The 23,234-nt window shown below is 33.4% G+C and overlaps 2 protein-coding genes and 1 long non-coding RNA gene across 11 annotated transcripts in view; 2 read left to right on the top strand and 1 right to left on the bottom strand.

Moving 5' to 3' along the window:
• The window catches only part of CPT2 (Carnitine palmitoyltransferase 2), a 29,061-nt gene extending 8,506 nt beyond the window's left edge, over positions 1 to 20,555 (bottom strand). The window contains exon 1 of one of the 2 annotated variants that reach the window (XM_070112390.1): positions 20,146 to 20,555. In XM_070112390.1, coding sequence (XP_069968491.1) covers positions 20,146 to 20,495 — 350 coding nt within the window. In that variant the 5' untranslated portion in view covers positions 20,496 to 20,555. The remainder of the gene's footprint in view (positions 1 to 20,145) is intronic. The other variant, XM_070112391.1, reaches the window with a different exon arrangement.
• On the top strand, positions 497 to 2,479 carry LOC118683827 (uncharacterized). Its single transcript, XR_011397260.1, has 2 exons — positions 497 to 1,133; positions 1,235 to 2,479. It is a non-coding gene; the product is annotated as an uncharacterized lncRNA (long non-coding RNA).
• A 935-nt stretch (positions 20,556 to 21,490) lies between the features above and the next one.
• anne (anne boleyn) overlaps positions 21,491 to 23,234 on the top strand; it is a 53,835-nt gene continuing 52,091 nt past the window's right edge. For 2 of the 8 annotated variants that reach the window (XM_014239327.3, XM_036378316.2), the window contains exon 1: positions 21,491 to 21,643. Coding sequence is in view for 3 of the 8 variants with exons in the window: in XM_036378329.2 (XP_036234222.1) it covers positions 21,614 to 21,643 (30 nt within the window). In the remaining 5 variants the exon portion in view is untranslated. Of the gene's footprint in view, positions 21,693 to 23,234 lie in introns of all 8 variants that reach the window. The other 6 variants (XM_014239322.3, XM_036378329.2, XM_036378309.2 and 3 more) reach the window with 6 other exon arrangements.

Below are 23,234 nucleotides of genomic sequence, written 5' to 3' on the forward strand. Positions count from 1 at the left end.
AGGTGTGATATTGTGTCATATCGTCGTATTGTCTTATTTTTTTATTACTGTCATATCAACACTGTTGTTGTTTCCCATACAAAATTGAAATACGACAAATAAAACCCGGGGAGGTATGTTTTTTGAGTGTGCTATTCTATCAGCTGTATCGGTTTACTTTTTTATCGTTGACGTTTAAGTGTCTAAAATTAATAAATTAAATAAATTTTATCAATTTCTTTAACAATATGGAAAGAAGCCACGATATTCAGGTAAAAAAGGTGAAGAAAATTAAACATAAAAATATTTTGTTGCTTCTGTGGTTGGAAATGATTTTATTGCAGTGTAAACCAAAACGTCGCGGTTTCAACATAAAGCAAGTTTTCACAAAAAGAAGCTTTAATATTATTTTTGTCACTTTTTCATAGCATTTTTCTATTCTACATTTTTCACTACCAGGTGGTATCACTTATATTCAATATTTAACTTTTTGTTCAATTCTATTTAGCTGCTGTGCCAAACAGTAACATTTTTCCCTGTGTTGAGTCGGGGTAAAAAATTTCTTATGGTGTAAACAAATTTTACATTTTGTTGTGCCAAATGGAAAGTAAAATGTTGACAGTTGAAGTTCAAAGCAAACGCAATTGCGTCGTTTGAATGTTTGTCTTGTTATTTACACTATTATATATATTTGTAAAACAAATTAAATAAAAAGCAAATACTTTGCTTGCTTATAACAATATTACTAAAAACGATTAATTATTTTGAAGATTTGTTATTAATTGAGTATTTTAGGCAACGTGCTAGGCTACTACGACGCTACTTGCATGCGAAACACATGTATATGTATATACATAAATATATCTTCATATATACAATGAATATATTATATATAAATACATCTAATCCGGATTATATTTATATACCGGTAGCTGTAAACATGTGCAGTATGCGTAGTGAAACGTGCTCCGTAATATCTGAAAATATTACATCAATCGTATATATAAAAGTGAAAGAATATTAAATTAATGCCTCATATAAGTTTCCTTAAAAGGAAATAATAATTCTTATAAGAAAATATAAAGGATGTACAAAGAAAAGTTCGATTAAATTTTGATATTGAACCATAATTGAATTTCGTACAACAAAGAAAGGTATGTGCGACGTAATATTGTGAGGTGTAATAACAAAAGCATAACAAACATTATATCTTTTTTTCCTGTATCGTGTACTTACAAAATGCCACCCAAAAAAGTAAATACAACACAACAGATTTGTGGTTATTGCTCAGTCATAATCCGGGATGTGACTCATGTGCAAGTGACATTAGTGTTAAGACATGTGATGTATTGGATTCCGATGAGGAGGCATCATATGATCCGCCACCGTCAATGGATATTGAAACCTTACTCAAGAGACACTTTGAACGTTTTACAACAAATTATGAACGTGAGTTCAGGGACCTAAAAAAATCAGTTCTAAGTGAAATCAAGGACTTAAGAAAAGAGGTAAGCAAACTGTCAGAACAAAACGTCTCGCTATCAAATCAATGTTCTGCCCTGGATGACAAACTTACATCAGTTGAAGACAAGCTAAATGTAGATATGAGGCTGCGTACCAGCCAGGAAGAGTTTTTCACTGAACTTTCGGAACGAAAACGCCGTAAAACCAACGTGATTGCCCTAAATATTCCTGAGTCTGATAAAGCTGCTGGAAAGGACCGTTTAGAGGATGACAGAACAAAGTTAGTCACAGCTTTGCCTCCCAGTCTCAAGGATGAGGCCACTGAACTCAAGTTACGTAGACTGGGTCGTCCTACACCTGGACGTACACGTCCTCTTCACATTACCACCCGCTCAGCAGCCGATGCACTTTCCATTATCAAATACAGACCAACAGACGAAAACTCAGGTTTTATTTTCAAGACTGATCTAACTCCCTCTCAACAACTTCATCTGAAAAATTTGCGTCAAGAGCTTGATTCAATCGTGAATAGTGGTGATGACAGTAACACAATTAAATATATCCATGGTGTCCCAAGAATCGTTAAAAGAAATTTTCGTCCGCTCAACGAGCAAGAAGAAAGTATCTTACGTCCACCTGTGCTACCAGAACGTCAGAGGTCTGCGTAAAAAACTCTCAACATTTCAAACCGCATTAGCGGCTAACCAGTACGACGTTGTATGTATTTAGGAATCCTGGCTTCACTCATCCATATGTGATGGTGAAGTCATTGATTCAACATATAGTATTTACCGTAAAGACATTACCTTGGACACTCATTAGACTATTCAAGTCACTTGTACTACCAATTTTGGAATATGGTTCGGTAATCTGGTCTCCCTACACTAACACGACAATCGATAAAGTTGAAAAGGTGCAGCGTAAATTCTGTCGCTGACCTCTGCTTTTTCTACAAATTAGTCAATAACATCACTGGTGCTCATGAGATCCTAAACAGTTTTGAACTCGCCCCTGCTGGTCTTACCCTGAGGCGAAATAGATTACTAAAAACATCGAAATCCAAGAAAAATTATGTTATCCATGGTCTTCAGAATAGACTGGCTAAATTAGTAAATTCACTTCAAGGAGAAATTGATTTCTATGGAGGAACATACGCTGCTTTTACCGAAAACACCAAGAGACACCTGCTCGTCTGAATTACATCTAAATCAAGTCTGAATTACATATTAACTTACAATTATTTAAATATTTTCCAGATATTACACTAATATACCCTAGCTACTTTTGTATAATACTTGAATTCTTTATTATATCTATGTATATTGCCGATTGGCGTTTAAATAAATAAATAAATCTATATTAAGACCTGACCATAAAAAAAAAATTATATTATTCGCGGCCTCCTTCATTAGGGGACCCAAACTAGACATTTGGGTAAATTTAAGAATGGCAGGCTTCGGCCGCGCTTCAAAAAAATAATCCTGGTGGGTCCAACTCCTGGGTGCCCTCAATTCTTTGGCGGCTTTCGGCCGTACTTCAAAAACAAATAAACCTGGTCGGTCCAACACCGGGATTTACGAAGAGAAAGGAAATTTTGAAAAAGTTTGCGTTACTCATCAACGAATATGAATTTTGTATTGACGGTATAATCCTTCATTTTTATTTATTTTTATTCGTTTGCAAAAAATATGTTAACATATATACCTATATTATATATTTTTTTTGTGTGCAAGCAACCATTTTTTATCGTCTGAATAAATGGATATGAACCAAAGTTAAATATTGAAATAAAGTTATTTGTGCACTATTTAATACACAACAAATGTGTATAAACGAATTAGTGAAGTGTTAGTGGATATTAAAGTTAAAAATTTAAGTGTAAAATTCGTTATAAATCAAAGAATCAAATCACTTTATATAGTTGAATTTTTGAACTTAAAATGCAAATATCTCAAAAAGAAAAAGTCAGCGGCAACTAAATGAATATATTTACTTAATCTGGAGAACCTCCTCTATCCGCACATGCCCATTTTAGCCCCGAATTCGGGAGATGCTTTTCTAAATCCATACATTTACCCTTATTTACCCTTATATTGATATATTCATTAGTACATGAACTTTGATCATTACGAAATCACACTTGAGGAAATTATGAAAGTCATATAGGAGCAGCAGACTAGGGAGCAGTTTCCTTGGCTGGGCTTTAGTATAGCATCCACCGAATTCGGGGATAAAATGTGTATGTGCGGATAGAGGATGTTCTCCTGATCAAGAATATATTTTTTTTTTCTCGAGATATTCGAATTTAATGTCCGGAAATGCACAAATTAAACTATGCCATTTTTCTATGTATTATGAATTTAACACTTATATTATTTGATATTTTACCCACTAACAAACCACTAAATAGCTTTTAAACATTTAGTTAATCATAAATTGTGCACAAATAGCTTTAAATCGTAATTAAAATATTCTTAAATATGGCTGATTTATACAAAAACAAAATGGTTTCAAGGGACTACGTAACAATGCAGAAAGTATTTCTACGCGAAAGAACTATGAACACCCCGAAAGCGAAAAGCTATCAATATCAAGGAGGCTATAACTCGTTCTTTTAACACTTACTTTTCTTTAACTGGTATTTTTACCGTTACTTTTAAAACAAAGTACCGCTTCGCTGTGCTATTAATTCCATAACTGGCGATTCAAAGTGAGTTTGTGAGAATTTGCAAAGTTAAATATATTAAAGGAAAATTAGTGCAAATTTAGCAGGTATGTTGTTATATAATGCGTATTTTTAAAAATACTTTTAAGATATATCCATATTAGGCCGTGAATGAAGCATCCGCCAGTCGCGGTGTAGTACGAAGACGTAACGTACTTTTAGTGAATGAGATAAAAACCATGTAGAACATTGCCCAAGTTTTTGAAAAAATTAACTCTAGGGAAAAATGTATAACCTTTGCGGAAGAGCAAGGTTTGATTTTAACGAGGAAACTTTGTCGCGTACAAAGGACAGCAATGGTGTTCTTCCTAGCGGGACATAGTATGTACAGTTGGTGTGTTCAGATATAGCAAAGGACAGCGCCATTCCTGAACGGCGGTTTCAAGGGCCACGGGAACTTGGTTTGAAAACGCCAAGAACAGCTTTAACAGGGAACCAATCTTATCTAGCGCAACCATAATTGATTGGTTCAATTACTGCCGTGAAGTTGTAGTAATAATCAAATTGCCCAGCAGGATGCGCTAGGTAAAATTGATGGCCCTGGCAACATTGCTCAAATTGATGAGAAAGTTAAGTTTGCTAAGTTTGGCAAGCGGAAATTTAATAAAGGTAATAATGAAAATGCACAATGATATACAATATATTATATATACAGTGTATCACAAAAACAAGTATGCACTATGTATGTGCGTAAAAAAAAGTCATATCAATTGCAAAATAAAAATAAAACTTTTCGTGTTATTTACAATAACAATTAGACATAACATCGCCTTCTTGAGTATGATAGATCGATGTCATTCACCGTTTAATTTCCTCAGTAAAAACCAAAAATCACTTCACATAAATATGTATGCAGTTTACTATTTCAGTTTTTTTTCGACTGGCACACAGTATTTGTTAACTTCAAAATGATTAAATAGTTATTTTTTGTTTAAGATAAAACGATTTATAAGTATAATGAAATTTTAGCCGTAATTTAATTTAAATTTTGATCATGGCGTTGCGCGGAAGAGAGCTACCACAAGATTTAAAAGATGTTATAATAGAACTACAAAAAGGACAAAAAAGTCAGAGGCAAATTGGAAAAATAACAAATAAAAGCAATAGTTCAACTATTCAAAAAATAATAGAAAAATATAAAAAAGAGGGAATTACAAAAAATACGGAAAGATCTGGGCGGCCAAAAACATTTGATGCAAACGAGCGGGGTATTATAACACGCAAGATACAGGTGAACCCAAAGAAGAGTACCCCAAAAATGAGTACAGAAATTGAAAATGAGACTGGTAAAACCTACAAGCCACACTAACAGACAAAAAAGATTGAAGTTTGTGAAAGAGCACGAAAATAAAGACGAACATTTCTGGAATTCTGTTATTTTCTCGGACGAAAGTAAATACAATATTTTTGGCACGGATGGACATGAAAAAGTTTGGAGAAAAGTGAATACTGAGCTTGAACCACGGAATATGACTGCCACAGTAAAACATGGTGATGGGTCGCTCATGGTGTGGGGATGTAAGGCAGCATCTGGAGTAGGTAATCTTGTGTTCATTGAGCATACAATGGACAAATATGAATACCTTAATATTTTAAAAGCAAATTTAAACGAAACTGCGGCTAGATTGGGACTGAAGGATCATTTGTCTTCCAACGCGACAATGATCCAAAACACAACGCTCGCATTGTTAAGGAATGCCTTCTTTAACAAACACCCAAACAATTAAAAACACCCACCCAATCTCTTGATGTCGATCTTATCGGGCATTTGTGGGGTTATTTAGAAAGAAATACCAGAAGACACCAAAAAACCATTAAAGAATCTTTGAAAGCTGCGTTAATCGAAGAATGGAGCAAGATTCCACCTTCTGTGACCCAAAAGATGGTAAATCCATGCCATCCAGCTTGAGTGCAATTAAGAAATCCAACGAAATATTTATTTACCGTAAATCAAAGCTCAATAGTAAACCCATTAGAGCTGTTTGTTCGCAATTTACTTTTAGTGCATACATACTTTAGTGACATAATTTTAAGCTATTGGAACATTATTTTCTGTAATTTGAAAAATTATTACTTTAAGTTTGGGTTTTTTGTTATTGGAGAAATATAAATATATGAAATAATTGAAAATTTAAAAAAATTGATTATTAATATTGGTTTTAAGGCTTTTTTTCGCATGACAAAAAAAAATAAACACACTGCATACTTATTTTTTTGATGCACTGTATGTACTTGAAGCCCGACAGACGTTGTCCTGTCCCACGTCTTAAATGTAAACTTTTTGAAAGCTGTAACATTTAGACCGTTTTGACGAAAATTTTTATTAGAAGCTTATTACAAAATCTAACGTCAATCATATATATTTATCACAATCCGACCACCAACTTTAAGTAGTTTTAATTGATTGTGAAAGGTTGAATCTATTCGATAACGGGTATTTGTTCTTAGAGTTAATTATCTATAAAAGCTGAAGTTATCGTAATGCCATAGGATATACAATTTTTTTCGTTAATCCTTGAAAGGTATAAACAAGTCAATTCGATGGTTTTCCTACTCTCGAGCACGCAACGTATAATTGGCCGTGAGAAAAGCACGGATTTTCTTAATCTAATCCACAAATCGTCATTGTTTGACCTTGTGTCTTATTAATAGTCATCGCAAATGTCAAGCAGATGGGTAATTGTAAATGTTTAAATGGTAACGGCGAATATGAAGTAATCATTGGAATCCGTGGCAGAAGTACAACTTCACCTTGAAATTTTTCACTCAAAATAGGTGCTTCAAAAATGTTTCCTATGATTTGTTTTATGACTAATCCTAATTGGTCCTTGTGTATTTTTCATAGTATTTTATTTCTACAAAAAATGCCACGTCTTCGCGGAAGAGCAAGAAATATAAACAAATTCATTATTTATTAAAGTGAAACTTTTATTACAAACTCAAACTTTTTCGTCTGCGTTTGCATGTCGTGCGTTACGCCACTTATCACTAACAACATGTGCGCGCACTGCTCTATACATGTGTGTGTATGACATTGCCGAACAAATAATGCATACACAAACCTACGTACACATATGCGTACACATGTAAATACGTCACACGCAAAAATTAAATTTGTAGAACAATGAAAAAAACAACAATCGTCTCAAGTAGCATAAGCAGCACACACACATGTCAATATGGCAGCCAAATTGCTGTAGCCCAAATTTATAGTAAATCAAACAACAACATCATTTTCATTCATGAACGCAGGCGTACTCTTAAGAAGCGAAGTTGGCTCATTCATAAAAGTAAACGCCATACACATCTTCCCGAGCATGCGTTTGCCTACAAGCGTTTTTTCCCGACGATGGCAAAAGCTAAAAATCATAACTTGAACAATTTTCTCATGTTTCTTCTGGAAGGGAAAAGTGTCAACCCGGCAAACTCAGAAAAAAGTGACAAAAATGGCAACATAGCTCTTGTCGATTTAAAATATTTTACAATTCTAAATCGCATGAAGCAATTAGTGTACATATTTACATACATACATATGCTGCAGGTAGATAGATATACAAACTGTATGCGTTCTTTCATATTTGTTTAGATGCACACATAATTATATACATATATATAGATGGTAACCCTATTGTGGGCCAGAAAAGTCGCATTGATAATGCGTGCAAAGTTTTTTCATGTCATTCAAATTTAAATGTGCCTAAAATTGTGATTTGTATTATTTGTGAAAATTTGTATCATGAAGGTGATTTCAATAAATATTCAAAGGAACATTATGTTGGTGAAATGCTTGTAATTTGTCCGAAACATGAACATGAAGATCTAACCTCAAAAAAACAGCTTGATGTAAACATACTGGATGAAAACACCAGTAAAATAATCACGCAAATAAAAGTCTACCAAAAAGAGGAATTACGTAATTATCTATGCCACAACTTAATACTCAATACATCAAAAAAAATTGCAGATGTATCTTACCTTGATCTTGATGAAGTATCAGCTCTAAAAATGGAAAATGAACTACTAAGACAGTTAAATTCAGAGTTACAGAAACGAAATAAATTACTTAACAACCTGGTGGAAAAAGGGAATTTATTAAGTGATGTAAGAATTTCATATGCTGACATTGCTAAAGGACATACTAATATTAATGAAGGAGTACCCAAAATACTAGTTAAAGCTAAAAATAATGATAATGGTGAAACTCTGATTAGAGTAAAAATGAAATTAACAAGTGATCTAACAATACCAATCAACAACGTTCGTAAAAATAATGACGGGCTTGTTTCTGTTAAATGTAAAAACAAAAATGATATACAAAGAGTTAAATCGGTCTTAAGTGAAAAACTGGGTGGTGATTATTGTGTTCACATGGCATATTGTATTCAGTTGACATCTTAATTTTCCTAAAATAAAAGTTACTAATGTGGAAAATGAATTAAACAAAGAAGAATTATGTAAGGATATATGTAATAGGACTTTCCTAGATATTGATGGAGCATTCAACATCATCGCGGACTACAGGAACAAAGCTGGAATCCGGTCATTGATACTGGAGCTAACCTCTGAGTAATACCTACATCTAAAAAATTGCGGATTTAAATTATACATTGGTTATCAATGCTGCCAAGTATATGATTTTTTTAATTTTAATTTATGCTATAAATGTGGAAGATCAAACCACAAACACAAAAATTGTAAGAATGAGGTTATATGTCTTAGGTGAGCTGGTGATCATTTAACTAACACCTGTAAAAGTACTAACATAAACTGTCTCAATTGCGTGTACTATAATGAAAAATATCGAAAAAAACCGCCCAACTAATTATTGTGCTATGTGATGAATATATATACATGTTGTGAATATATCTCTAATAGTCTAAATATAATAATAAGTACTGATTACCCGGTGAAACCATCGATACCAAAGTCACTAGGTAAAACTGGAAATTGGTCTTTACAAACAACCGATGATTGATTAAGAAGAAATGCAGATTGAAGAAATTTTTTACTGATTTATATAGTTTAAATAATACGTCATCTAGTAACAATTTCTTGATGGTTCACCTAAATGTTAGAAGTTTAAATACAAATTTCAACAAATTAGAGTTATTTATTGAACATCTTGTAATAAAACCAGATATTATTGTCTGTACGGAGATTTGGCTCCTTACATGTTATACTTTTTTTGTTATTGCTATTTACCATATTTCAATGGTGTAACCAGACCTAATGACTTAGTGGGTACTTGTATCGATAACATCTTTGTTAAATCAAATATTGAGAAAATCAGATCCTTTACTTATACTCCTATTTTTGTTGCTCTTGATTTGTTCCCTATAAAGTCTATGCTTAAAGAAACCTATTTCATTAATCACAATCTTATAAAAGTAAATAGTAGTTTATATGATTGGTCTCATATGCTCGATATAAAAGATCCAAAAGTTTTTTTTTAAGCTTCTGATTGAAAATATAAAGAATATTATTGATGTTTCAAGATCCAAAGTAAATAAAACTAAAAACAATAACAAACCGAGGAGTAAATGGATAACTAAAGGTATTATAAAATCACCTGGAACCTGGATAGAAATAATGTAAAATTAAAATCTGAATATAACGCGTACTCTAAAATACTAAAGAGAGTTATAACACTTGCCAAAAATAACTACGAAAGTAAATATGTTAAAAAAATATCTAAATATAGTAAACGTGGCAAATACGTTAACACTAAAATTGGTAAAAAAAAAAACTAAAGTAACGCCAGTACTAGATTATCTAGTATGTAATGATGAAATCATATCCCATCACCAGGTTATTGCTGATGAGTTTATAACTTTCTTTAGTAATATTGGAGTTGAATTAGCTAGTAAAATTGATAAAATATCGATTAACATAAATAAAAATGTTAAGCATAACCCTAATAGTATGTTTCTTACTCCAACTAGTTATACTGAAATTGAAAGAATCATAAAAGAAATGAAAGATAAATCGGGTGGTGTAGACGGCATTAGCAGTAAGATTTTTAAAATTATAGCCAAAGATATTAGTATACCTTTAGAGCATATTTTCAATATATGTATAAATAAAGCTATTTGGCCCTCTGTAAAAACAAACACTTAGCAAATAACTATCGGCCTATTTCTCTAATCTCAAACCTTGCTAAAATATTCGAGAAAATAATATATATATCCGATTTTATTATTTCTGTAGTAAAAATAGCTTAATTTCTCCGAACTAATTTGGATTTATGAAAAATAGAGGTACCAGTGATGGTAACTCTTACATCAGATTTTATTTTATAAAAATATTGATAAATATTTACCATCTGTCCTAGTCTTTCTAGACCTAGCAAAAGCGTTTGATACTGTAAATCACGAAATACTATTAGATAAGATCTGGAGGCTTGGGATTAGAGGAATACCTCACCAATTACTTAAAAACTACCTTTACGAAAGGGAACAATGTGTAAAAATCAATAATTGTATTAGTACAACAACTATTGTAAAAGTTGGTGTGCCACAAGGCACAATATTGGGTCCTCTGCTGTTTATCATGTATATAAATGACATCTTCAATACTCTACCGGAAATGGCTCTCGTAGTATGCTGATGATACTGCAGTGCTTTTCTCTGGTAAAAATTGGAATGAAGTTAGAACACGCTGAATAGATGGTTGGAGATACTAAATAAATGGCTATGAAGTAATCAATTATCTCTTAACATAGACAAGTCAACATACATCACTTTTGGCAGTTATTGTGATAGTATAAATGTCTATTATATACCAAATATAAACAACAGAGAACTCACAAGAGTAGATTACAGCAAATATCTGGGTCTGTACTTTGATACACATATGAAATGGAATTTTCATGTGAACGAGCGGGCCAAAAAAATCAGATACTTTGCTTTCCTCTTTTATAAACTGAGTAAATGGGTTGACATAAAATTAAAATTAGTAAATTCACTTCAAGGTGAAATTGATTTCTATGGAGGAACATACGCTGCTTTTACCGAAAACACCAAGAGACACCTGCTCGTCTGAATTACATCTAAATCAAGTCTGAATTACATATTAACTTACAATTATTTGAATATTTTCCAGATATTACACTAATATACCCTATCTACTTTTGTATAATACTTGAATTCTTTATTATATCTATGCATATTGCCGATTGGCGTTTAAATAAATCAATAAATAAATAAATAAATAAAAATCTTAAAAACTATATACTATTGACTTTTCGAAAGTGTAATCAATTACGGAATAATTCCCTGGGGTGGAGCCTACAAAAATGCTCTGCAGCCTATAACAAGAAACAAGAAAACTTTTATTGTTAAGGCTATAATACAATACTATGAAAAGTGTAAATCAAAATATCTTACTAAACAAGTACAAACTAGAGCTAATACTCTAACATTACCAAAAATTAAAAAGTCAATTAGCATTAAAAATGCATATTATATAGCAATTAAGTACTTTAACATGCTTCCTAATAATTTGAAAATTCTAACATGTAATAAAAAATCTCTTAACAAAAATCTAAAATCCTAGATAAATAACTTATCAATATAGTAACTTTTAGCTATCTATTAAGTGTTTCATTTTTGCTCTTACTTGGTATAATTTATAATTTTTATATGTATAACTTTGTTACGCAATATATAGTGAAATATACTATTATCTATGCTAGAATATTAATAATATTAGGGAATGAGCTAATAAATATATTGTATTTGTAATGCCCTGCTTCTATGAACAGATGTTAAACATATCTTTAGACTTGTACCAGATGAAATAAATAAAAATAAAAAAAATAAATTTATATCTAGGTATATGAGCATATGTGCGACCGCTTGGTCTTTTCAGCTTTTAATTACCAAAGCAAATAAATATATTATATGTATATGTGCTTTATACTTATGTCCTGTGATACCAAATATATAACTAGAATATTTATAAATTATATGCAGTCATTTGCGCATTGTAAATAAACGAATCTGTAAGCGTAAATTTCTTAACATTGGAATTAGCATTAATTTCTCATTTAAAAGTAAAAATACTCAATTTTGTTATTTTTAGTTTTAGTTACCATAAAAATTGGTTACATTTATAAACTGTGAAACTCATGATGAAGATGAAATTGATAATAGAATGATTGAAAAAAATTTAAAAACGGATCAAAATGACTCAACGATTATATTGTGAAATATTGTTTTCAGTTTTTAAAGTGAAACTTTTTAATATGTGTATATCATCGAAATAATTGTAAAGAATTATGTATGTCGTACTCTAAGACACAGAGTTCAATAAAAATATTAGTTGGAGACCTAGTCTACTTTTATCATTTCCGATTGTTCCCATTTTCTACGTATAAAATTATGATTGATGAAGCGATTTTTAGTTAAATTTCGATAATGTGAAAAAAAAAGTTTCACTTTTACTGTGGTTTCATAAAACTACACAAGCCTTTTTTTATTTACATAGCAGTATGCATGTTTAGACACTATACACCATACACATGTCTATAGTCTTAATAGTTTAAACTATACTTATGATATCTTAGAATCTGATCTCAGGGCCATCGACCAGGCTAAAATATACTTTTGAATATCTGTCACGACTGCAGCACAGTCTGCCGGAATTCTATGTAAAACGTTCTAACATCTGCTATGGTAGCGCAGTCTACCGGATCCAATGTAAAACATCCCAAAATTAAAAACTACTTATAAATGAAAAATTAGTTAAATAAACATTTTCCAGTGGACCAAGTTGTGAATCTAAACCATCCTCGAATCCCCTTGAACTCTCACAAAAAATTTAATCAAAATCGGTCAAACCGTCTAGGAGGAGTTCAGTGACATACACACGCACACAAGAAATATATATATAACAAGTAAGGAAGGGTTAAGTTCGAATGTAACCGAACATTTTATACTCTCGCAAAGTCAAATGGTATACTCGTTTGAGATTTCTTTGTGGATTGACTGATATTTTCGGTAGAAGGTCAACTATAGGCACTGGGGTCCACATATTTAGTACTTAGGGGTTTGAACAGTTTTGGTTCGATTTTTGGCCGCAGGGTGGCATACTTTAATTGCATTATTCACGCAAAGTTTTACCCCGATATAATCATTGTTATCTGATTTGCATAGTGGAAAGTGAAAGAATCAGATGGAATTGAAAATGGTGTTACATGGGAAGTAAGCGTGGTTGTAGTCCGATTTCGCCCCATTTGCATTTCGCACTATGACATAGAAACATGAAAAGAACGTTATGCACCGAATTTGGTTGAAATCAGTTGAGCAGATCTCAAGATATGGGTTTTCACCTAAAAGTGGGCTGTGCCACGCCCACTGACTAATTTTGATCGCGGTTCCTATAAAGCCAATTTATACCATCTCAGAGATAAAATTTAATGTCTCTGGCGTGTTTAGTGCTTGATTTATCGCGCTTTTAGTAGTTTTTAACAGTACCGTTATATGGGGAGTGGGCGGAGTTGCCACCCGACTTCAACTATTTTCACACCGTCAATAGAAGTGCTAAAAATTTTGTTATTATAGCATTAGCGGTTTAGGAGATATGCACATTAAACCTATTAGAGGCGGGACCACGCCCACTTTTTAAAAAAAAGTTTTAACTGCAGATGCCCCTCCCTAATGTGATCCTGTGTACCAAATAACAGTCTTGTATCTTATTGCGGAGCTTAGTTATGGCAAGTTATTTGTTTTTGATTAATGGCGTTTTGTGGGCGTGGCAGTGGTCCGATTACGCCCATCTGCAATACCAACCGTCTCACGGTACCAAGAAACATGTCTACCAAGTTCCATAAAGATATTTCAATTTTTACTCAAGTTAGAGCTTGCACGGACGGACGGACGGACGGACGGATTTCAACTCGTCTCTTCATCCTGATCATTTATATATATATAACCCTATATCTAACTCGATTAGTTTTAGGTGATACAAACAACCGTTAGGTGAACAAAACTATTATACTCTGTAGCAACAGGTTGCGAGAGTATAAAAATATACATATAAATGGCAGAACAGTGGAAGGCCACTGGGTTTTAGGAATGATCGAGGATCGAGGCAGCAACGCCCTGCGGTTGGAAGTGTGCCCCGATAATGTTTGGTCTACGGAGATGCTCATACCTCTAATTTAAAAACACATTGCGCCTGGTACGGTTATTCAATCAGAGAACTTAAAACAACGAGAAGGTGCAGGTTCGACAGCGAACAATTTGTAGGATTTTATCAAGGAGTTCACCTCACATGCACGAGAAACAAATAACTTTTCTCGCTTTTATAACAGCGGTGAATCTGTACTCATACGCTCTCTTAACATAACCAACCGGCGAATATTGAAGAGAATATAATATGTATGCCAAACTGGAAATATTGATATGCCATTTGAAACATATTCCCTTTTATTGAACTATTATTTACTATTATTTTTAAATTATTTTATGTTAATTCATTTTTACTTTATTGTGAGTTATTAATATTTAATTTAACACATATTTTGATATATTTCTTAAAATAATTCAAGTGCTTGACACTATTATCAAGTCATAAAAGTACAGAATTGTGTTTTGCTCGCCGATTGTCACCGCTTCCCTTGCCGCTCTAACAGCTTTGCCCACAAATCATTGTAGGTATGTGTGTTTTTATATGAACATGCATACATATTGACGAAGATTTTTGCGAGCCACGGAAAAATATTTTAGAATTGTGAAATACTTTAAATCGACAAAAGCTTTGTTGCCACTTTTGTCATTTTTTTCTGTGTTTGCAGGGTTGCCACTTTTCCCTTCTAGAGGGAACATAAAATAGTTGTTCAATTTATGATTTCTAGCTTTTGGCATCATCGTGAAAAGACGCTTGTTGGCAAGCGCATGCTCGGGGAGACAAAGTTAGTCACAGCTTTGCCTCCCAGTCTCAAGGATGAGGCCACTGAACTCAAGTTACGTAGACTGGGTCGTCCTACACCTGGACGTACACGTCCTCTTCACATTACCACCCGCTCAGCAGCCGATGCACTTTCCATTATCAAATACAGACCAACAGACGAAAACTCAGGTTTTATTTTCAAGACTGATCTAACTCCCTCTCAACAACTTCATCTGAAAAATTTGCGTCAAGAGCTTGATTCAATCGTGAATAGTGGTGATGACAGTAACACAATTAAATATATCCATGGTGTCCCAAGAATCGTTAAAAGAAATTTTCGTCCGCTCAACGAGCAAGAAGAAAGTATCTTACGTCCACCTGTGCTACCAGAACGTCAGAGGTCTGCGTAAAAAACTCTCAACATTTCAAACCGCATTAGCGGCTAACCAGTACGACGTTGTATGTATTTAGGAATCCTGGCTTCACTCATCCATATGTGATGGTGAAGTCATTGATTCAACATATAGTATTTACCGTAAAGACATTACCTTGGACACTCATTAGACTATTCAAGTCACTTGTACTACCAATTTTGGAATATGGTTCGGTAATCTGGTCTCCCTACACTAACACGACAATCGATAAAGTTGAAAAGGTGCAGCGTAAATTCTGTAAGTCACTGGCCTATAAACTATCTTCACCAAGTCACATCTGCTCTACTGATGAGGTCTACCAGTGCTACTGTATAAACAAACTGTCTTCTCGTCGACAGGTCGCTGACCTCTGCTTTTTCTACAAAGTAGTCAATAACATCACTGATGCTCATGAGATCCCAAACAGTTTTGAACTCGCCCTGCTGGTCATACCCTGAGGCGAAATAGATTACTAAAAACATCGAAATCCAAGAAAAATTATGTTATCCATGGTCCTCAGAATAGACTGGCTAATTTAGTACATTCACTTCAAGGTGAAATTGATTTCTATGGAGCAACATACGCTGCTTTTACCGAAAACACCAAGAGACACCTGCTCGTCTGAATTACATCTAAATCAAGTCTGAATTACATATTAACTTACAATTATTTAAATATTTTCCAGATATTACACTAATATACCCTAGCTACTTTTGTATAATACATTAATTCTTTATTATATCGATACTACAAATTTAGGATTTGTCAATTTGGCTGCCATATTGATTTCTGGTGCTGATGCTAATTGAGACAATTGTTGTTTTTGTACAACAATGTTGGTATTTTGCCTATTGGCTGACGTACATACTTAAGCTTAAATGTATGTAGATTTGCGTATGCATTACTTATTTTGCAATGTCATACGCATATTTGTACATACATACTTACATATAGAGCAGTGCGCGCGGATGTATTTATTGATAAGTGATAATATATTATTATATTATATTATATAACATATTGATGTACATATGTACATACATAGGTTATTAATTCTGTGACAACTGTAATTAGAAAATTATGAAAATAGTAAAATATCATTTTTTCCATAATCTTTCACATTTTATCAATGTAACATTTGTGCAAAAAAATCATATTTTATCAATTTTTCATCATAAAAATCGTTTATATGGCAAAAAATAATCTTGCATATGTGAAGTGGCATTTGTATTTTTTGTTTTCTCATTCATTTCATTTCATTTTTCTCTTTATATTGGGAGATACGTAATTTATCAGAGAACGTTGTTAGAAATTCTCATTTCTGTTAAATAACAGCAAATACTACAGAAAATGGTGAACTCCTTGATCTCAATTTTTCAGCCGACCAATCGAGCATCATACAAAATTCAATTTGCACCTTCTCGTTGTTTTAAGTTCTCTGATTCAATCGTATTGTCCAGTTACGGGTATGAGCATCGCCGAGTGATCCATAGCGATTCAGACAACGCCTTTGTGGCAGACGATGATACACATATGTTACCCAAAGGATCATAAAGATAATCATTAAAACCCGGAATATTTTGCAGACATAATAGTGGAGTACGAATGGCGAAAAAGTATTGCTACTTAACATGAGGATGCAATTGTTTATAATTCATAAAAACTTTAAATTTAAAAAGTAAAGTTTTAATGATAGTAATTTCTAAGCATTTGCTGTTTAATCTTTCTCATTTTGTTAATTTTTGTTCGCTAGCATAATAACGGTATGGTAACACTTATTATGTGTTTACATGCAACCATTTTGTTTATGTATAAATCAGTCATATTTAAGAATGCTGTTATTACGATTAAAAGTTTTTTGTGCACTCTTTATGATAAAACAAATGTGTATACACTATTTAGTGATATGTTATTGGAAATAATATTGAATAATATAAGTAAAAATTCTTAAAACATAGAAAAATTGCATACTTTAATTTATGAATTTTTGGACTTTAAAAGCGAATATCTCGAAAACTGTAAGTCTCATGCGGCTATATATATAAACTCTTGATCTGCGGAACATCCTTTATCCGCTCATACCCATTTTATTCCCGATATCAGGGGATGCCATATAAGTTTTCCCGTTTCTTTTATTAATATTGCGAAGACTTAAGAATACCGTCGGGGATTAGATTAGATTAGATTAGATTAGATTAGTTTCGAGGTATGCACCGCGACCTATGGTCTATTGTGCCCTCCCCTAAGTCATATCGTATCATCTAGGCCCAGCATGTTGATAAATTCCAAAATTCTGCTGGGTGCTAGTGAGGCGATACGATCCCTATGTGGAAACATGGATCCCAGGGCCTTGATTCTGCGTCTGCAGACTGCTGTGCAGTTCATCAGCAGATGTTCAGGGGTTTCCGGCTCTATGTCGCAGAACCGGCAGTTTGCAGAAGAGGCTATGCCCATGTTAAAGAGGTGCTTCTTGAGCCTGCAATGGCCGGTGTAGAACGCTGCCAGTAGCCGGAATTTGTTTCTGGGGAGATTAATTATGGCTTTAAACCGCTTGAGGTCGTAACCCCCCAATAGCAGTCTGGCATGGGCAGTCCCCGTCGGGGATAAAATGGGTATGGGTGGATAGAAGAGGTCCTCCAGATCAAGAATATATACAGATATAGCCGCGGGAAACTTATAAGAGATTGATGTTAAGGATTATGTTATACCCTCTATTACAATGTTACTTTTTTGGGTAGAACTGCTTTTTGCGTTGGCGCCCTTCGATCGCGCTTCAAAAAAATAACCATGGTCGGTTCCGCACCGGGGTGTACCAAGGTGTTTTTTGCGAAGAACTTCTTTTTGCGTTGGCGGTAAATGTATAGTCTAGGTCGCCCAAGTAGAGAGACCTCAAAAATGATTTTTTTTTTAATCGTCTTATGTTGACGCGAATATTACAAATCCGTAAACGGAGTGATTTTTTTTTGATAAATATGCTTTAAAAACAATAAATTGGTTTAAAAACTAAAAAAACACGCTTTAAAGGAATTTTTAAACCTCCTCCTTTTAAGCTCTTCCCTACCATCTTGTTTATGAACATTAAAGCTTATGGCGCATTTATTTCGTCAGTTATCGCCCTTTTAGTTTATTTTAACATAACTGTTATATGGGGAGTGGACGTGGTTATACTCTGATTTTGCCCATCACAGCGTACGAAAAAGGGCTAAAAGGACTTCCTCTCAGCAAATTTGGTTGAGTTAGCTTTAGCGGTTTGGAAGATATATACATTAAACTATTTAGGGTCGGGATTACGCCCACCTTTAAAACAATGGAAAACTGTTACCAAATTATTGAATTGTCATCGGTCGGTTGATCAGACTTCTGGAAACCGGCGAAAATTGAGCTATAAGATTCCATTACATACATACAACCCAATCTAATACAAGCGTATTAATAAAAAATTGTGATACATTTAAATTCTTTTATTTTTTTCCGCTAGTTTTGGACCGACCAGGGTTACTTTTTAAAATCTAGGCCGAAGGCCTCCAGTTCAGAAAGGATTTGACGCGATTACATTATGAACACCCCGGTTTTGGACCGACCAGGGTTATTATTTTGAAGCGCGGCCGAATGCCGCCAGCGAGGAAAGGAGTTCGACAATCTCCGATATTCGTTCATATCATCATATCGCGGCGCAACAGAAATTGTGAATATTACATTTCTGCAGTATTTTTTTCACAAGAAAATGTTAAACTCTCTGAACTGGTAATTACAGCTAAGCGATCTGAATTCTGCAGATTTTTCCGGTGAAAACTTTAGTTTAGCATTCCACGATTTCAGGCCTAAGAGGGGTATGGTTAGATAGAAGAGATTCTCCTGATCACGAATATATATAATTATTGCCGCCGGAAACTTATAGTTTTCGAGATGTTTGCATTTTAAGTTGAGAATTTCACAAATTTTATTTTACAATTTCTCGATTTATGGTTTACTTTTCTTTTATATTATGCACTTATTATACACTAACACTTCACTACAATGTTTCTACATATTTATTTTATATTAAATATTTAAATATATGCTTTAACTAAGCAACACAATTTTCGTTATATGAACAATAACAAATGGGTTCCATGTTGTCAGATAATAAGTGTTGCCATATTTATTATATATATATATATATATTTATATTAACCTTGAAATTGTGGGATGCTAAACTAAAGCCGCCCCTTTTATCGCAACAACAACTAAGTGACTTGAAAATTATGTGCAAAGCGCGTTAAATATATTTGTAATTAAATAAATAAATTATAGAAAAAGTTCACTTCAATTTTTTTTTCATTACTATCACTTTCCGCTCGCGGATTTGTAATTTTCGCGTAAAAATAAGACGATTTACCAAAAAAAAAAATTTATTTTTGAGGCCTCCTTAGTTGGGGACCTTAGCTATACATTTACCGTGAATAATATAAGTGTATAATTCATCTTAAATTGATTAAATACGTACTTTAAATAGTTTAAATTTTTAACTTTAACCGTTAATATCACGCAAAGTAAAAGCTTTCCGCGGCTATATCTGTATATATTCTGGATCTGGAGGACCTCCTCTATCCGCCCATTCCCATTTTATCCCAGAAATCCAGGATCGGTATTCTAAAGCCGACGCTCAATATTAATTCCAAAAGATCTTACCATGGCTCTGATATGTAGCTTGTATGGCTATTTAAATTGTCGTATTTTTGTAGTAATGCCTGCAACTCGACTCCGTCACCAATTAGAAAATCTGATAAAATTCGAACGGTTCGATCATATTCTTTCTGATCCAAAATAGGCTGCACAGCAGCAAGAAAACGAGAAGTTGTTAACTTTAATTTTGGAATTGGTAAACGAGGTAATGATTTTTGGAAATAATAAGTAGGTAAATTCGAATGTTGTAGAAACTGATAGTCACTTTGACCAGACAAATTCCTTTTACACAAAATTAAATTACTGATCAAGGGATTATGCCGACGTAAATTTATTGCCATCATAATTGAATACATTGCGTCAACCTTGTTATCCAAACCTATCCATCAAAATATGTACACGAAACTGAAAATAAATAATGATAGAGACACCAACTATCGAGACAAAATCGATTTATGTCTGAATATCAGGCGACCACACCATCTATAACAGCCTCTACATGGTCATTTTTGTATGCAAACATGGTATGATGCAAAAAAAACTGGTTTTCGTTTAAACGGTCGAACATGCAATCATACCTTATTTCTCTGTATTTGTGAACGAAGCAACATCAAGGATGAAATGAGAAGGATGACATGAAGCGAGACTCTCTCATTTTCGCTGATTTTTCTGTTATTCTCTTTCCCTGATTATTAAAATCAGGGAAATTCGAACAGCTGATGTCAAAAAAGGCGGGATGCCAGAAATAAACCCGCTAAAAATAGCTAACATAAGCAGTGCGAAACGAAATTTCAGGGAACGACACAAATATTTTTGAACAACGTGCAACTAAATTTTATTTGCAAATTTATTTTAAACGTTCATCATAAAACCATGATATTTTATTATGACTTGTATTTTTTCTTTGTTATAATTTTTTTTTTATTTATATGTTTATTTTTATATTATATAATTTTTTAAAAATTTATAATCCAGCCATCCAGAACGCTTAGATAAATTTTAAAGAAGTCCTTCTACAGTTCTTCGTTTATCCGTGACGTCGTTACGCTTCAATGCTCGCTTACGACTGAAAAAATATACTGCGTGCATGATGCAAGCGTTTACACCATAAAACATGTTCATAACAACATCATGTTTTTAAAAATTTTTAAAAACCATCGCACATGTATGACAAACACGAATTTATTTTGTTTACACGCTCATTCTTCTCATCACGCCGCACATGCTTGCAAACAAGAATGACCGTGTAAAGGCCGCTATTGATATCAAGACGGCTTTCAAGTTCGAAAAGTGAGAAAGCGCTAGTAAAAAAGTGTGAGTGTATGCAACGTAAAATAAATTCTTGAACGTGTAACGTACGGCTAAAGCTTTTAATTTGACAGTTGGTTGGCAATAGCTTTGCGAGTGGAAATGCAGTGTAATCAATTTTCCATATCTCCGTTATTCTAAAAGTCGGTTTCCTGAAGTATTTTCAATGATATATGTGGAAGAAAAAAAGTTGAGAGTAATATTTTTGTATAGTATAAATTATTTATGTGATACATGGTGAAAAGGTTAATAATATAAATGCAATAATATTGCTCGCATATGTAAAGATATAATATGCCAAATATGATGACAAATGTTAGTGTATAATGGACTAGTTGGGTTCAATGTGTGCTCTGGTCTAAGAGAGTAGGTCATGTGGAGAATAATTGTTCTTACCATATATCAATCAAAGCAGCAATCGCATATATGGGTAATGAATACATCGGATATATTACGAGTATTATATGTAAATCTTAGGTACAATAAGTTTTTGATTTCACGAAGAAGAAAGTCAGAATGACTACGACGATAAGGTCTACAAAGCTATTTTGCGAATGTTTTAGGATTCTATACTACACAGAATTTTGGTATGAGGTGACGACCATTTTTCATCTAGTGTTATGAATAAATCACAATTGGACTTAAATAAGAATTTTTTATACTAGTGATATACTATTCTTTAAATACATTATAACTAATAAAATTATTTGAAGCCCATAGTTAAAAACATGGGAAGATAATTAGTCACAGTTGTCGAGTGTGCGCTGTATGGGCTTGCTACAATAAATTTAAAGAGTAAATCATGCAAACAGTTTTTGTCTATATAAAACATTGGATTTAAAGTTCAAAATTTCGACAATTTAAAGTACACATTGATAAAATGGGTATGGGCGGATAGAGGAGATCCTCCAGATCAAGAATATATATAGATATATATATAGCCGCGGGAAACTTATAGTTTTCGAGATATTTGGGTTTAAAGTTCAAAATTTCGACTATTTAAGGTACGCATTTTTCCCATTTCGAATGAGTTTTACACTTATATTTTCCACTTTTATATCCACTAACACTTCACTAATTCGTTTGTACACATTTATTTTACATTATATAGTGCAAAAATAGTTTAATTCAATAATTTAATTATTGTTAAATTCTATTAATTCTGACAATAACAAAAGGGTTGCCAAATTTCAAATAACCAGTGTTACCTTATCGACATCTTTTGTAATTGAACTGAAAGAAATTAAAACAGACAATACCCCAAATACAGGAATCCAAAACCTAGAGAAATAAACTATTACAAAGCATTGATGTTAAGTATTATGTTATACCCTCTATGACAATATTACTTTTTTCTTGTAGAATTTCTTTTTGCGTTGGCGGCCTTCGGCCGCGCTTCAAAAAAAAAATAACCCTGGCCGGTCCAACACCGGGGTGTATCAAAATATTTTTCGTGCAGAACTCCTTTTTGCGTTGGCGGCCTTCGGCCGCCAGTGCGGAAAGAAGTTTGACGCGATTGAATTATGAACACCCCGGTGTTGGACCGACCAGGGTTATTTTTTTGAAGCGCGGCCGAAGGCCGGCAGTGCAGAAAGGAGTTTGACGCGATTGAATTATGAACACCCCGGTGTTGGACCGACCAGGGTTATTTTTTTTAAGCGCGGCCGAAGGCCGCCAATGCAGAAAGGAGTTTAAGGCGATTGAATTATGAACACCCCGGTGTTGGACCGACCGGGGTTATATTTTTGAAGCGCGGCCGAAGGCCGCCAGTGCGAAAAGAAGTTTGA

The sequence above is a fragment of the Bactrocera oleae genome, chromosome X (genome assembly GCF_042242935.1).
Source record: "Bactrocera oleae isolate idBacOlea1 chromosome X, idBacOlea1, whole genome shotgun sequence".
NCBI lineage: Eukaryota > Metazoa > Arthropoda > Insecta > Diptera > Tephritidae > Bactrocera > Bactrocera oleae.